Source organism: Macrobrachium nipponense, chromosome 39, assembly GCF_015104395.2.
Source record: "Macrobrachium nipponense isolate FS-2020 chromosome 39, ASM1510439v2, whole genome shotgun sequence".
NCBI lineage: Eukaryota > Metazoa > Arthropoda > Malacostraca > Decapoda > Palaemonidae > Macrobrachium > Macrobrachium nipponense.
Window position 1 is genome coordinate 42,015,659 of NC_061099.1, and position 16,327 is coordinate 42,031,985.

At 37.7% G+C, this 16,327-nt stretch overlaps 1 protein-coding gene across 1 annotated transcript; it reads right to left on the reverse strand.

Annotated features, from left to right (window-relative positions):
- Positions 1-3,717: 3,717 nt before the first annotated feature.
- Positions 3,718-15,994, reverse strand: LOC135210317 (uncharacterized). The gene is made up of 6 exons (XM_064243198.1): positions 15,933-15,994; positions 12,993-14,174; positions 9,600-9,671; positions 9,236-9,343; positions 6,905-7,135; positions 3,718-5,529 (listed from the first exon to the last, which is right to left on the reverse strand). The coding sequence occupies exons 1-6, from the start codon at positions 15,978-15,980 to the stop codon at positions 4,906-4,908; spliced, it is 2,265 nt and encodes a 754-aa protein (XP_064099268.1). The 5' UTR covers positions 15,981-15,994; the 3' UTR covers positions 3,718-4,905.
- Between the last annotated feature and the right edge of the window lie 333 nt (positions 15,995-16,327).

A 16,327-nucleotide genomic window follows, 5' to 3' on the forward strand; every position in this document is an offset into this window, starting at 1 on the left:
TTGTTCTCAGTGTGTTATCTATGTTCATGCTCAACTTTTCCAATAATGACATGGCACTGTTTTTATCACTCTTCTGTAGGATCGCTTTAATACCATTTTGGATTTCTTTTAGTTCACTTTCACGTTTGAGCTCTGTGGAAATATCTATACTAACTATTCCAAGGTCCTTGATCGTTTTGACTTTCCCATGTCTTTTTAACAGGGCACATTTTCTTATCTCCACTTCTGAAGAGATGAGTCCAATTAAAGCTAGTGCTATGATGAGCCACATGTTTGCCTCTGCAAAAATTAGACTTAATCAGATTTTCTTTATATATAGACACATAAATTGCACTATATACATCATAGTTATGATATTTTCAGTCCAACAAGTTTTACATATGGTTATATACACACATTCTTACCTCTTTCTGTTTCTTAGATCATCATACCTCGTTGTAATTGGATTTTCTACAGTATTTTCCTTCCTTATGTTATCTATATCATTAGTAGACATCGGTCTGTTTTCACTGCCTTTACATGATTCCAGTGAACTACCTTTTCCTTTAGATCACTTCAATTTATTACTCTGTATTTATTTAATTTTAACACTTCTATTATTGTATATGGCTCAGTGAATTTAGGAGAAACCTTTACATTTGGACCTTCTGGTACAAGATTCTTAACACAAATTTGAGTAGCCACTGTCATGTCTGGTTTAGTGGGATTTTTGTTATAGTATTTTTCTTGAGTCTTATGTAGTACCTAGAGCAATTCGACTTCACTAGACGCATAAGTGATGCTATAGTTATCCTTCGCTATAGTGTCTTGGACAATGCTCGACCACGCTGTTGAATTTCATAGACTTGGTAGGTTTTCAGTTGCTTCAGCTCAATCTAGTCCCAAACAATTGAGTTGTCGAAGTTCATTCAATTTGTGGTTTTTGTTGTGAAGATAAACACGTTCAAATCTTTAACAAAAATTACACTCATTCTGACTATTAAGTAAGGATGAAAAATTTAATTGCTGCCAATTAGTGGGGATGAAATTTATTTGTTTGTATGGTGTTTATACGTTGCATGGAACCAGTGGTTATTTAGCAACGGGACCAACGGCTTTATGTGACTTCTGGACCACGTCGAGAGTGAACTATAATCAGAAATAGTACACATCTCACACTCCTCAATGGAATGCCCGAGAATCGAACTCGTGGCCACCGCGGTGGCACGCCAACATCATACCAACCACGCCACTGATGAAATTTAGTCATTTGACTCTAAAAATCCCAGCATTTTAATCAACACTCAGGCTTTCCTACATAATTTATACTTATCAGGAAAAAAATAAACTCCATAATCTTTATAAAGACGTAAATTCCCAACAAAATAGAGAGTATCTTCGTTTTGAAAGTCCTGTCTATAACGGCATGCAAATGGAAAAAGACCAATGATATCACAAACAGATAACGTCTGGTGCGTCTATATTAGTTACTCTGTCATTCCTCTATCGAACCATTTGCGAAGGTAACTTGAAAAGAACTTTGACGAGAACATTATTACACTGGAGATTTTCTGAGCCCGAGTTTCCTTTGGTCAAGATAGTTCATCATTATTTCCACCTTAAACGATTGCGAATTATTTACTTTAATAATAATTCCTGCTAAATCACTTGAGCCTTTACGAATCGTATTCCCCTTCGTGAGAAACCATCGGCACTCAGCCTCAAAACGTCTTCTGTACAGCATAGAGTAATAAATAGTCTCCAATAAAAACATCTGTACACCATTAAATTCTAGTTCAGGAAGTAAAATTCTATAGAAAAACGTCAACTGCCATAGTCTTGCCCTCTTGCCCACCGCGGAACACCGGCTTAGATGTACCAAAACATCTTCTGTAACACCATAGAGTAATAAATAGTCTCCAATGCACCATACTATCCAGAATCTAGATTAATTACAGAAAATCTGAAGCCTGCGTCTGAATCCTCCGTAGGTAGTATTTCACTCACGACACCAGACAAGAAACTGGAGAAGAGCGTGAAGATTGAAGAATTGGACAAGTTCTCACTTCTCAGGTTTACTGCGCCAACCTGCTGCTGCACTCCTAAAGACCTAAAGACCTAAGCTAACAGCTCGTTCAGTTTTCATTATCTGACGGTAAAGGGCGGTTAGTTAAAGTGTTAAAGCCTCACTTTATTCAATGAATACATTTTACAACAATATAACCTCAGATAGAATTGCTTTCTCGAGAAAACAATGGCATAAAACCAGTTCGTATAGTTGATCTAAGAGAAATGCATTGTTACGTGATTTTAAGAACACGGTACAACACTGATTCTACAGACTGCCCCAAAAGCTAAAAACAAGGTCTAGAGAACATTCTCTAGACCTTGGCTAAAAAGACATGAGAACTTAAAAGGACTTTGAGAACACAAAAGCCATATCCAATGCACAACTGGTTTGACGTAAAGAATATAAACTGTGACTGGCCAATAGAAGGTAACAGCTTAATAGACCAATTGGTGGCTACGGTTTAGACTAGATATTTTATTTGAATATTGAAGCTTTAGGATCGAAATGAGGATCGAAATGAGAGAGAGAGAGAGAGAGAGAGAGAGAGAGAGAGAGAGAGATTGTAAAAAGGTTCGTATGAGCGAATGATGTTATTATTGGTAACACTTCCCAGGGAAATTTATTTCTTAATTACTAGAATCTCAGCTTGGCTTTTATGCAGTAAAACAAAATAACAGATTAATGAGTTTTCTCTCCCGTCTCCCTCAAGGAAACTGGAGGCTGTGGTTGATAAAAAAAATAGATATATAGCCTTCATAAAAAAGGAAACAAGATAAGACGTTGTATAGACAATGTTTTATTGACATGATTCCTTTACTATACAAGTTACTCTTGGGTATATCTCATATTACAGACATTTAATTCGATTCTTGACACGAAATACATCACGAAAGCAAAACAGATGATTCTGAACACCAAAAATTATCAATTGTTTTATATGTATAATATATATTATATATACAAATTTGTCAGATTTCGAGAGAGGTTGGGGAACGATTAGCTGAGGGAAAGTGTATTGTTCGGAATGGCGGGAAAGGTAGCACTGCTGTAACAACTGGGCCTATATCTCTCTACGGCTTAAGAGTCCGCACAAATTTGAGTTGATATTGTTGCTGCTCTAGGCCTAGGAGAAGGGAGTTGACTTATCTTAGATGAGAATTTTCTCCACATCGGGATCCATTATTAGAGATTGCTCAATGTATATGTCTGTGCGGGTGATCAACTCCCCTATAGCGATGAGCCACATTCAAAAGACAGACAAGACTAATATAAAGCGCACATAATTTGTCTCTGATTACAAGATCTCCATTTTAATCGTGAGCAAATTTTTTCAAAGAAGTGTAACCTTCAGAACACGAGATCTCTCTGAGATTAGGTTTACAGTAATTTAAACAATTAAAGAATTAAATGGAAGGTTGAATGTGAAATGGATAGGCCTACTGGCCGTGTTCACCGGCCTTCTGAAGTTTAAGTTCATAAGATCAGAGTTGACAAACGAGTTAAGAACAATTTGAGAATTGAGTATGAGCAAAAAAAGATGGATTGTGGGTTACGATAAAAAATTAACCTACATACCTTAATTTCTATCGTAACCCACAATTCATCTTTTTTGCTCATATTCATTTCTCAAATTGTTCTTAACTCGTTTGTCAACTCTGATCTTATGCACTTGAACTGAGGATCACAAAGCTTATTTAAGTTCAGAAGGCCGGTGAACACAGCCAGTAGGCCTAGCCATTTCACTTTCTCCCTCCCATCTACTACTTTAATTGTTTAAGTTACTGTAAACCTAACCTCGGAAAAATCTCTTGTTCTGAAGGGTTACTAATAGCAAGATGGTACGTGGAAAGAAAATAAAAACAGATGGAAGGTTTAATGTAATAAATAACAAAACCTTATATGCTCTGAAAATGTCGAAAGTAATGAACACAAGTACAAGTTATTCCGGTGAGATGGCAACACTTCAGTGAGATATGAAAGAACAGTCTCTGTTGAATCTTGCTTTGGGTTCAAAGTAGTATATGTGATGACATACAGAAATTTGATTAAAGACGAAGGTACTAATCGCTCTCGTGTTATTTCCACAAATATTCCAGTGTACCTAGAGACCTCTTGGTGTATTAACATTTTATTTAATAGACAGCAAAAGCCAGAAAAAAGATCTAAATAAACTCGGGTAATTGTTTTGGGGTTTGCATCCATGTTTTATGTCTGTTTTCAAGTGAATTTTGGTCCGGAAGCGACTATATACCTCGCTCGTTTTGTGGCGTAGCTGCAGATTCCTCATAAAATAAAAATAAGTTGCATTTGTGGCAAAATTGACAACTAAATACGTAGTGCAGTCGTTGCTGAAAACATGTACATGCGCATACAAACTTTCTTAGGTATAGATACGAGATATGTATATATATATAATATAATTTCTCTCTCTCTCTCTCTCTCTCTCTCTCTCTCTCTCTCTCTCTCTCTCTCTCTCTCTCTCTCTCGTTCGCGGCACGTCAAGTATAAAGGATTCGAAATTTTATAAGAAAATCACCAAAGGAAGGGTAATACAGGTTATCTTGAACTAGAGCACATACCAGCATTATTTTAAAAAATAATGATGTCTCATACTTTGACCTTCTTTTAAACATGCGTCCCTAGATAAGTGTCATTTTCGAAAAAATAAAAAATAAAATACAGTTTTTCGGTACTATGCAAGAACGTTAATGCCTCTCACTCCTTCAGATCTAACAAACTTATTATCACTTAAAATACTCAGTAGAAGTTGCTATTCAACTTTGCGTCAATCTGTTCAAGAGTAAAGAAAAAAATAGCCACAAGCTTCGGAGAAGGGTAAGCAATTGAATACCTTATTACGGTGTGAAATAAGACAAGTAATCGTATGTGCCTGAGTTAAGATCGTTGTTAAGATCTGTGTCGATAACCAAAGTCGGTTTGTCAGTTGTTTGTGGAGGCTTGCTGGTGGTTTGTGGCAATATCTCGTTGGAGATAGTGGGCTCTGGGGAACTTGGGAACAGACTGAGTTGGCGTTCACAGACAACAGATCTGAGCGATTCACACAGCCCAGGCACCAACTGGGCACTGGCATCCCAAGTCATCAGGCACTCCTCTTGCCCAGACGTCTTTGAGTCCTCGTCTGCAAAATCTTCATCCAGGAGAGCGCCTTCGTGTACCTTCATAGTCACCACGGAGCCGTTAGTCCATACCCACTGGCCTTCCATCTTCCGAGCTCCAAGCCAGTACGGTGCAAGGGGAGCTTCTTCAGTGACCTGGTTTGCGTACAGGAAAGACCTCACGTTTTCCAACATGCCACCATCCGCTATCAGCACGAGGTCGCCGTCCTCCTGTTGGCACAGGTCCCTGGCGGTATGCCAAGAGGTGAGGGCATCGTGGAAGGCCAGCAGGCAGATGTTTCCAACTCTTGTGTACTGCTCAGGGCAGGGCACGGGCAGGTGTTGTGCCAGGGCTGACTGAAGCTGTCGCAATATAAAAACAGAAAATGTTCATTTAAAGTAAGATTTATAACTTAGGTGTTCAGACTATGACATTTTTTCCCCCATTTTCCTTTTAGACTTAAAGATCACATTCATCATTTTGATTTTTTATTTATATAGATTTTTTGGCATTATGCCAAGTACTGGGGCAACTAAGGCCATTCGGCGCTGAAACGAAAATTGACAGTGAAAATGTTTGAAAGGTGTAACAGGAGGAAAACCTCAAAGCATTTGCACTATAAAATAATTGTTAGGAGAGGGTGGACAGTAAGATAGAAGAAAGAGGATATGAACGGAGGTACAGTAAAAGGAATGAAAAGTAGTTGCAGCTAGAGGCCGAAGAAACGCTGCAAAGAACCTTAAATTATGCCTACATTGTACCGAATGAGGTGCACTGACGGCACTAATCCCCTACAGGACATATCATCATAGTCATTATTATAAGTGATATCTGACGTTTAGATATATACATGGTACCAAGTAAAACGGGCATTCAGTCAGTCAAACTAATACCTCTTTATGAACCAATCGGGCGAATAAATTGACCGATCTTGAAAATTTACGCGGGAAATTTAGTCACCCGTCCATACAGTTTAAAATTCTTATTTTACGTTCATACCGTTAATTTCTAACTGAATAGATGCCTTCGTGCCTATCATGCGTACTTGACACGTACATGGTTCCAATTAGGACGGAAAACGTAAGGCCCCTTTGGAAAACAAAACTTTCATTTTTAAATGACACTAATTTATTCTGTCATAAAAACACACATTTTTTTTTTTGCTGAATCGAATTCACAGACTGGAATTCGGGAAGCCACAAGGATATAGCAAATTAGAGATATAGAACATCATCGAAATTAGTTGAAATTCCCGGTAAATAATTTTACGAATTATCTCCAATTATCTGAATAAGGAAGCCGCGAAGTCTGTAAATACTGGCGTGCGATAAGTTAAGGGGCAAGCATGAAAATATTTTGATGGCTATAAGAAACAAGAAAAAAAAACTTGAATAAGGAAGCTAAAAGACTAACTTTTTCCATAAGAAAGCGTAACAGATTCAGCGAAACGAACAAATGAATTACCAGTGAGCGTCAGCTCCAATCTGGTAAAAAAAAAATAAAAATTAAAACTGGTTAAGTTTATAGTATATATCCCTTGAATGCAAAATGTGAAGTGAATACTTTAAAAATGATCCATCATAAAACGAAATATATATACTGCTAAATAATGGTGATATTTCCGGTTCCTTACTTATTCTGTGATCGGTCGTGATTGGAATGACATACGGGTATATATTAAAATTTCCTTCTCAGAACGACAGTTAACTGCAAAGAATTAAAGACGTTTTCTACTACCTTGTCTAATTTGGTTGCAATGCGAGATTCCAAGGTCTTCATGGCCTTCTTCAGCTGATCAGCCGACGCTTGCGCAGAACTGACGGCCGAGGAGGAGACTGTGGTCACAGCCGCGTCCAGAATGCCCATGGAGGACCGTCTCAGTTTCTCCAAATGTCGCGTCGTCTTCGCTAGAGTCTCTTGGACAGACTGGTTGATGTCACTGCGGACGTCTCCGAATGCGCTCACTATCTGGAATGAGGTTATTGCTATAGTAGATTCACATCAACCGTGCATTTGATGTCTAGGCCAGTCCCTTACGACGCTCCTGATTGGCTGTTAATAAGCCAATCACAGGGCTGGAAACTCTCAGTCTCGCTCGAGAGTACACATAGGCAGAATATGTGTTCTTCCTCTCCTGAGGGATACGTCTTTCAAACGTATACCTCAGGAGGGGTGGAACACATATCCTGCCTATGTGAACTTTCGAGAGAGACTGAGAGTTTCCAGCCCTGTGATAGGCTTATCAACAGCCAATCAGGAGCGTCGTAAGGGACTGGCCTAGACATCAAATGCACGGTTGATGTGAATCTACTATGGCGTTTCCTTTGTTTGTTTGTTTGTTTGTATGGTGTTTTTACGTTGCATGGAACCAGTGGTTATTCAGCAACGGGACCAACGGCTTTACGTGACTTCCGAACCACGTCGAGAGTGAACTTCCAGAAATACACATTTATAACGCCTCAGCGGAATGCCCGAGAATCGATTTCGCGGCCACCGAGGTGGCAGGCCAAGACCATACCGATAAACGCCACTGAGGTGCTCTAGTGTTTTCCTGATCAAGTTCTAGTTGTCAAACTGCAACCTCTTTGGTCGTCTTGAAAGGTTCGAGGAAAATACGTAAAAGCCGGAGGAGAATTTTAATCAGAAGGGAATTGAAGGCTGTAAGATATATCTACTAATCTTTAGGGTCTGTGGTTGGCAAACTGACAGCTTTAGCTTTGGTAAGACAGTCGTATATTCTGTCTTGTATGAAACTGAGCCTGAGAAGCGAACTGTAAGAAAAAAAAATACTTAAAATCAAATCGCTTAATTCCGCCATTCTTTTTAACAGTATTATTATTGTTAAGAAGTTCACAGTTTCGTGAAAACAAATTGTTTAAAAAATATCCACAATTATATATAGAAAATATATTTCTATGTAAAAATATAAAACAAAGACTTTCGAACACCTGAACGGTGTTCCTCATCAGTGTAACGTCATCAGTGTACACTGATGAGGAACACCGTTCAGGTTTTCGAAAGTCTTTGTTTTATATTTTTACATAGAAATATATTTTTTATATATAATTGTGGATATTTTTTATACTATTATTATTATTATTATTATTATTATTATTATTAAATTAAATCCTTCATTCCATCGTATCTGCTGAGGCAATGAAATAGTATTTGAGTTTAATAAATCGTTAGTATCTCTGCAAAACGATAATCGTCTAAAGATTTTTAGCTTTAAACAAGATTAATTTATGTCACATACAGTGACATCTTTTTTTATATATATTCAGAAACATCGAGACACAAACTTCGTGAATTGTCCAATGCACAGCAGCGCCGATATATCAGCTTATACTGCTTTTGATGGCTTGATGTGTCACAGTCACTGTACTTTCGTTGTCTCCTAGATAAGCGGCAGTTCGATCCCACTGGTGAAGAAGTACTTTTCACTTATAAATCCCCTTTCGCGTAAAAGTTACTCCCGGGGTATAATGAATTGGATATCAGACGAAATTTGTGGCTTAACATTCCTGAATATGAAAAACTGTCACGGTGTAGTACGTGACGAAAATTACTCTTATATAAAACTAAAAATTGAAAAATAAACCCACAAAATTACTGTGCATAACGTGTTTACTTGTAAGTATTTACATTTTATTTTACTCAACACTCGAGTACTTTCAGGCCCTATCTGTGGCCCTTTTTCAAGAGATGTGTAGGTTGTCAGCCTGGGTCAAGGCGCAGTTTTGCAGAGCTAATGACGATTTACCAAACTATTATTTTTATTGCCTCAGCAGATATACGATGGAACAAAGGATTTAATAATAACGATAAAGCTAATTTATCAGTTTCATAAACGATAAAAAATAAACGATTGGCTTACCAAAGAATACGCAATCTTAAAATAGTAAAAAATAGTGGATATGCTAATATTCTCGTGAAATTATAATAATTCTAAGAACAATTCTTCAAAATAAACAGTATGTGCGTAACAAAGACTGTTCTGTATGTCTGTCTGTGTGTGTGTGTTTTTTTATTTTTTTATAACGGAACCTTAAATACAGATTTCCCTACTTGGTCTGTGCTCATATGGAGGCTGGTAGCGTAGTAAATCCTCATCCCAAGCAACTGCTCTGCAATGTCGGTTACTTGCTGCCTCAGCTGCGAGTGGACGTCATTAATCTATAAAAAAAAAATAAATAAATAAAAGTTAGGTTTGAACGGTCAATGTGTGGTTGTTCTTATTATTATTATTATTATTACTATCAGAGATGTCAATAATACTACAAAATCCTTGTAAACGCATGAAATTCCAAATGATACTTTTTATAAGAAACGTTCCACGAAGATTGCATGTTGCCATTTATTGCGCTTGATTGATGGAACAGCAGAAAAGCAAAACACAGTTCTAGTTAAAATTCAGGGCCGTTTGACTCACTGTATCTATAATGTGGTTTATAGACGGCTCTGAATATTCAAGACTGGAGTTCTCCGTTCTGTTGTCGTCAACCTGAAATGAAAAATATGTAAGTTTTGGATGTATTACTTAACTTGATATAGAACTTAGACCAAAGGCCATACACTAGGACCTACGAGGTCATTCAGCGCTGTAACGAAATTCGACAGTAAAAGGTCTGAAAGGTGTAACAGGAGGAAAACCTCAGAAGTAGTTGCACTGTGCATCAATTGTTACGAGGGGTAGAAGTAAGATGGAAGAAAGCGAATATGGACGGAGGTACAGTAAAAGGAACAAAAGGGGCTGTAGATGTAGATAAGGGCCGAAGGCACGCTCCAAAGAACCCTTAAGCAATGCCTACAGTCTGCCTCATGAGGTGTACTATACTACTGACGGCACTACCCCGCTACGTGCAATGACGAAGACGGTAAGACGAACGGGGAAGTGAAGATAATAGGTTCTGGGATTCGTTAAAGATTAGTAGACCTGGGAAGACAAAGAGAAAGCATACAGGTCAAATACAGATAACAACTATGATATAGTTACAAGGAGTTACAAGGATTTTGATGTCTCAAAGACTTGTTAGTCCATCCTAAGAGGAGACATCGTGTGTTAACTTATCTATAGGAGCAGGTATTACTGTTTATTCACAGTGTCTTCCTAATGATTTTTTCTAGCTTTCTTTTAAACACCAGCACCAGCACGAATAAGCACTGCAGCTATAAAGATGGAGCGTTTTCTATCCCAAGTCTGACAGATCTGGGAGCCCAAGCACAAGGAAAACAAACAGCTGAGGTCTTTCGTTTACGTTGCACAGAAACAAATGCAAACTGGAAAGCGTGATGTAATCGTTCCCAATACTCTGTTCTGTTTATGGTGTCGATTGCCTGTTTTTTGTGTTGCTTAACACATAAGATAATAGATTAAGTGTCTGTCTATGATATTTAGGAATATCCACATATACATATTATATAAAAAATATCAGGTAACTTTTGCTTCAGATGAACAACTAATCGTTTTGCCCGTTAGCTATCGACGTCCTGTCTTACATTTTAATTTATTGATATAATTGTAAAATATTCTATTAAGTGTAAAATCGCGGTACCGACAATGCAGGGAGCTTAAGAAAGAATGAAATAAACCAAGAAAGAAAATAGCAAGAAAGAAAGAAGAGGTTTTCCGTGAGATACCTACATTCAAGTAGTTTACACGTTTGGGACGAGAGAGGATTCCGGAAATTACTGGATACCAAATCAAATAAAAACCAAGACATTTGTAAACATCTTGTTTACAACATCTTGTTTACAATTTAAATGAGAGGAGAGAGAGAGAGAAATGTAGGTCAAATTCTAATGCCTATTTTGAAAAGCATGAAACTTATTTTCTTTTTCTGATGAAAATGGACGTGTTGCAGTAATCATTGCAAAGATCTTTTGCTTTAACGTATGTATTCCTCACGGCAAACAAATCATTAATCACCCGGATTTTTTTTAAATCACTTCCAGCTTACTCATTTTACCTTTGCAGTTTTTTATAACCAGGTGTATATTCCAGAATTCAAAGGTTGTGTATTTCCAAAATGACCAACACGTATACCCCTTACTAGCAGATAGTTATGTTCTCGTTTTGAGAACGTGCTGCTAGGCTTGTATTTATAATAATAATAAAAATAATAGTTTTTCTTATCTATTTAGACAGGGCAATTACCGCGAAAAATGCAGCGCTAGAAAATAAATATTGGAACGAATCCTGACGGGAAACTATCTCAGAACATTTACTGACTTTTGCTACGGTTTCATCTCTCTTTCTCTCTCTCTCTCTCTCTATCTCTCTCTCTCTCTCTCTCTCTCTCTCTCTGTGGCCTCGATTTTCGTTATAATAACAAACACGTTGGTTTATTATGGTACAAACCCTGCTGGTCATTCTGAAAGATTTTATTATTATTATTATTATTATTATTATTATTATTATTATTATCAACTGATTTTTTTCTTTTTGATAACCGAGATCTCTCTTCTTTCTGTATTCCCCTTGACCATCTCTTATTTCCTAATGAACACCGTAATATTCTTTGGAAGCTTGAATTTCAAGTCAGTGGTCCCTTTGGTGGGCTTGTTCCATATGAATAGGGTTCATCTTCCAAATAATAATAATGAAATCATTATTACTATTAATTATTATTATTATTATTATTTATTACCGCAGGTGGGAAATCTTATCCTAATAAAGAACAGACAAACATTTGCGGGGACAATCTAAGTCATTATTTCAGGCAAAGCTAGTTTACAGTTTTTATATATATATATATATATATATATATATATATATATATATATATATATATATATATATATAAAAGGTACTTCTTTTTCTACATTTGCCAGTAGACTTTCAGGCTTTTTTTTCAGAATTTAAAAAAATAATTCCAAAACCTTATTTTTCCCGCTCGAACAATAAAACTACCGTTCGGTTAAATTACAATAAGTCTGTAATAGATAATTGCAGACTGCAATTTTTTTCTATTATTGGTGTAATTTTTCATAAAATGTGGAATTTAAAAAAAAATTCATTTTGTATTAATATACGTTTGTCCACTTTTCTTTTCAGTCTTATTGCTCTGTTCATACATAATCTATGTTATAAAAGGCCACATATCCATTTTTTATTTCTAAAGTGAAAGTTTTGTCGATTATAGACTAACCATGACGAAATAAACTTGAATGAATGAAATTAGTCAACAAACTGATTTCTCAAAGTCAATTACACTCACAATAACTGAGACGAAGGTGGTCCACACATGTCAAATATATACATGTTAAGCTGATAACAAACACACACCTGCATTTATATCTCGCTTATCCATCTCCATCCATAAAATACACGTATATCCCACATACATATATCTCTATATTATATATACATATGTACGTATATATATAGTCATCAGTAGTGTTACCGATACTCAGATCAATGAGAGTTTTTTATGAAACGCTTCGTGCCAACCTGACATATCGTCAGTCTGTACTGTACAAATAATTCACACATGTAAAATGTAATATATATATTCATATATATATATATATATATATATATATATATATATATATATATTACCTGCTCCCAAACTCAGCTCAGCACACGAGTGTATGAAAGCATTCATCAACCGTTTTCAAGAGCAGCAGATCTGTCATCTTTAAGAGGAGTAGAGTCCATTAACACTTTTTTTTTTTTTTTCCGAGAGAGCCTGTGCTTGTTTTGAACAGCCACGCCTGTCTTGGTGCGACCATCATAAAGCTAAAGAAAAATATACGCTTCTATCTAAACGCAACCACAGTTTCTCGGAAACGGGGCCCCCAGCTGTTATTAAAAGCTTACCATGAAGACGCAGAACTCCTTTTGCTTGGCTGTATCGTATTGCACCGTTTGGTTTTGAGAGTCCCTCAGCGCGTCGAGGATGTCCTCGAGGAGTGCCGACTGATTGAGATGCGCCTGAAGTAGCCCTTCAAGCTGGGTCAGGGTGGAGGACGACACGTCGTAGAGGGTGTGGTTCGCCGCCTCAAGGACGAGCGTTGCCAGCTCCTTGGCGTGGCGCTTGGTCGAGGCCGCGAGCGAGAATTCGAGACTTTCGAATCGGTTTTCGGTCTTGCGAATGGCGTCCTGCGTCTGCGCTTTGACGAGGGTTGCCACCGACGTCATCGCCTTCAGCAAGCTGTCCTGCAGCACGCGCTGACGCGTGGACGACGTGTGCAAGAGGGCAGCCAAGCGCTTGTCCATCGCGAGGTTCGAGATTCGAATGCGGCTGAAGGTAGCAGAGAAGAGGTGCTGCGTGACGTTAGTGTCATACAAAATGAGGTCTTGTAGTTCTGACAGCTTGTTTTCGACTTCCAAGGTCGAGGCGGACGATGATGATTCATTCGCCATCTGCGTCGATGCTGCTGCTGAGAAGGTCGCGTTACCGATCGCTTCTTCCACAAACATCTTGAGCTCGTCCACGGCCAACCCGCACACGAAACTCAGATTGGATGTTTGGTCTCGAATGGCCTCTTGGTATATTTCTGTCACATTTGACAGGATGCTGTCAACGCACTGACAGTCGTCTGATCTGCCCGAGGACGACACGTTCTCTAAACGACCCTCCACCTGGCAGACGCTGATGCCAACTAGAGCCAAACTTCTGTTAACCTCTTTCACTTCAGCTGTCAGGTTGTCTATTTTGCCTTCCATCGATTCCAGTTTCGATTCCAGCAGCTGGTTCCTTTCCTGCTCTGCTTCCAGGAGGCTCGTCAGGGCCGTCAGCTTCGTCTCTAGGGCTTCTATGCGGCTGACTTTTGCCATGAGAGAGTCTAGCTTCCTGAGCGCGGCTTCTTGTCGAATGTAAATGCTGGACAGAGGGTCGAACGCATTCGACGTCTGGTCGTCTCCGGCAATGACTCGGAAAGAGTGGAATGAGCAGAAGAGAGACAGAATGTTGTATATTCCCAATAGGCGTTTCTTACTAGACGCAGTCATGGTGTTGGTGTTCGTCATTGGCTTAGTTTTTTTTCCTTGAACGTTTATCTGAGTGAAAATGCAAGATCCCATCAATTCAGTGTAACTTAAACACAATGATCATAGATAGTTAGATAGCAGTATACTATTAAACTTTTTCATTACTTGACTATAAATGAATAAACCAATAAAAACACTCACACACAACACACACATTATATATATATATATATATATATATATATATATATATATATATATATATATATATATATATATATATATATATATATATATATATATAAGGGTTGATAAAAATGAACCATTGTAAATTTTTAGAAACAATTCGAAGACTGAAATCAATCTGACAAAATAAATTATCATACTCAGTTAATTAAAGTTTCTGCGATGAAGTATTACTGGTTTTATGATTACTGTTTACATCTCTTTTCCTAAGAGGAATTGTATTATTGGTCTATTTAAAGCATTACATAATTTTGAAAATCTATTCCGCGAGAGATTACAAGTTACAATTAAGGATATGCAAACTGCTTTGATTATACTAAAACAGGTTATTATGATTTTCTTATTTACTTCATCTCGTGCATAATTAATTTGTTCGAGTCACTTAGATGTTCTTTTTCACTATTCAGAGTTCACCAAGAGAATGAAAGATAAAGAAGAAGAAAAAAAAAACGTTTTTTCCATCGAGCACAAACACACACACACACACACACACTCTATATATATATATATATATATATATATATATATATATATATATATATATATATAGATAGATAGATATCTTCTGTCATACGAGTCTTCACTTCGGAGTGGTGTGGTATCTGAAGAGTATACGCAGCACTGTTCCAGTTTCTTATCAAATTGCTAGGGTGAAGTTACTAGTCTCAAACTTCTTTTTTTTTCTAAGTCCAGCAGACGCTGGTACTCTTTCACAGATGGATGGACTGATGGGCTATGACCTGTGGGCTGGGAATTACTTCGTGGGTTAAATAAAGCAAACCTGAGCAAATTGCTGTAGTACCATATCTATGGTAGTACCATTCAGACACCGAGTCAGCGTTGCCTGATTGCACTTAACAAAAGTTTGCAGCGCGGTTGGCCATGTCACTACATTTACCTATCTCTCTAGCTTTCTGTCTATCTATAGATAGATAGAAAGCTAGATAAGTAGATAGAGAGATAGTTATTTCAACAAATGTTGCGCATTTTCGTCACTGTTGACCGCATGTGTACAAAATATTCCCCAGCTAATGAGAGTCAGTACTACTCAAATGTTCGTGAAAAGATTCCTGAGGTTAACTTTCGTGTAAAAACGTTTTCTCCACTGCAGAACACCTTAAAGTTTATACGTTTTTAAGAGTTAAATTAACACATTATTCATTATCGTTTTGTTAATCTGATACATGGCCTTCAGATCAAAAGGCAACAGATGCTGTCACAAAACGTCAGTTTCGTTTTCAGCTTATCTAAGTAGATTTGTAATGGGCACTCCATTTTTTATCTCACAACTAATCATTTCCTCTTTTCACCCAAATTATAGAAAACGGAGTTAAGGTTAGCTTTCGTATCACTCACACCTAACGCACTATGAAACGTGGCAAGACATGTAAACAGTTAAAACTCGTATCTTTAGAACTTATCGTTTCGCCTACGGTCACAACGCAAATATTTCTCAGTTTCGTCTTAGAGATTCCATTGTTAAAGACATTAATATAGCGACAACGACAAGCACAGATCTAGCAATAATTAATTATCATCGCACTGGCACAAAAAACTTAAAAATACGAAAATGGAACCGACAGCGCGGGGGAGGCAAGATACCGCAACTCCCACCAAGAACCGGAGCATCTACTAGACTAAGCAACACTGACCGAGCCACCACAGTCGAGGTTTATCCGTTTTGTTTACATGTACCAACCTCGCTCAAACAACCAGCCGCTCTTCAAACGGGCTGCCTGTGCCCTTCTTGTTGAGATCTGCCCCAACGCGCTCTCTCTCTCTCTCTTTCTTTTTTAGTTGTCTGTCAAGGAAAACTACTGAGATGTCTTTTTTTGTTTGTCCGCCAGCCCTCAGATCTTCAAAACTACTGAGGCTAGGGGGCTGCAAATTGGTGCGTCGATCAACCACCTTCCGATCATGAAACGTACCAAATTGCAGCCCTCCAGCCTCAGTAGGTTTTATTATTTAAGAATTAG

Coding starts and splice junctions, on each gene's coding strand:
- LOC135210317 (XM_064243198.1), bottom strand. CDS start 15,980: ATGCTCCGGTTCTTGGTGGGAGTTGCGGTATCTTGCCTCCCCCGCGCT. Junction 14,175..15,932: donor TATCTTGCCTCCCCCGCGCT/GTCGGTTCCATT, acceptor ATTTTCACTCAG/ATAAACGTTCAAGGAAAAAA. Junction 7,136..9,235: donor TCCATATGAGCACAGACCAA/GTAGGGAAATCT, acceptor ACCTCATTCCAG/ATAGTGAGCGCATTCGGAGA.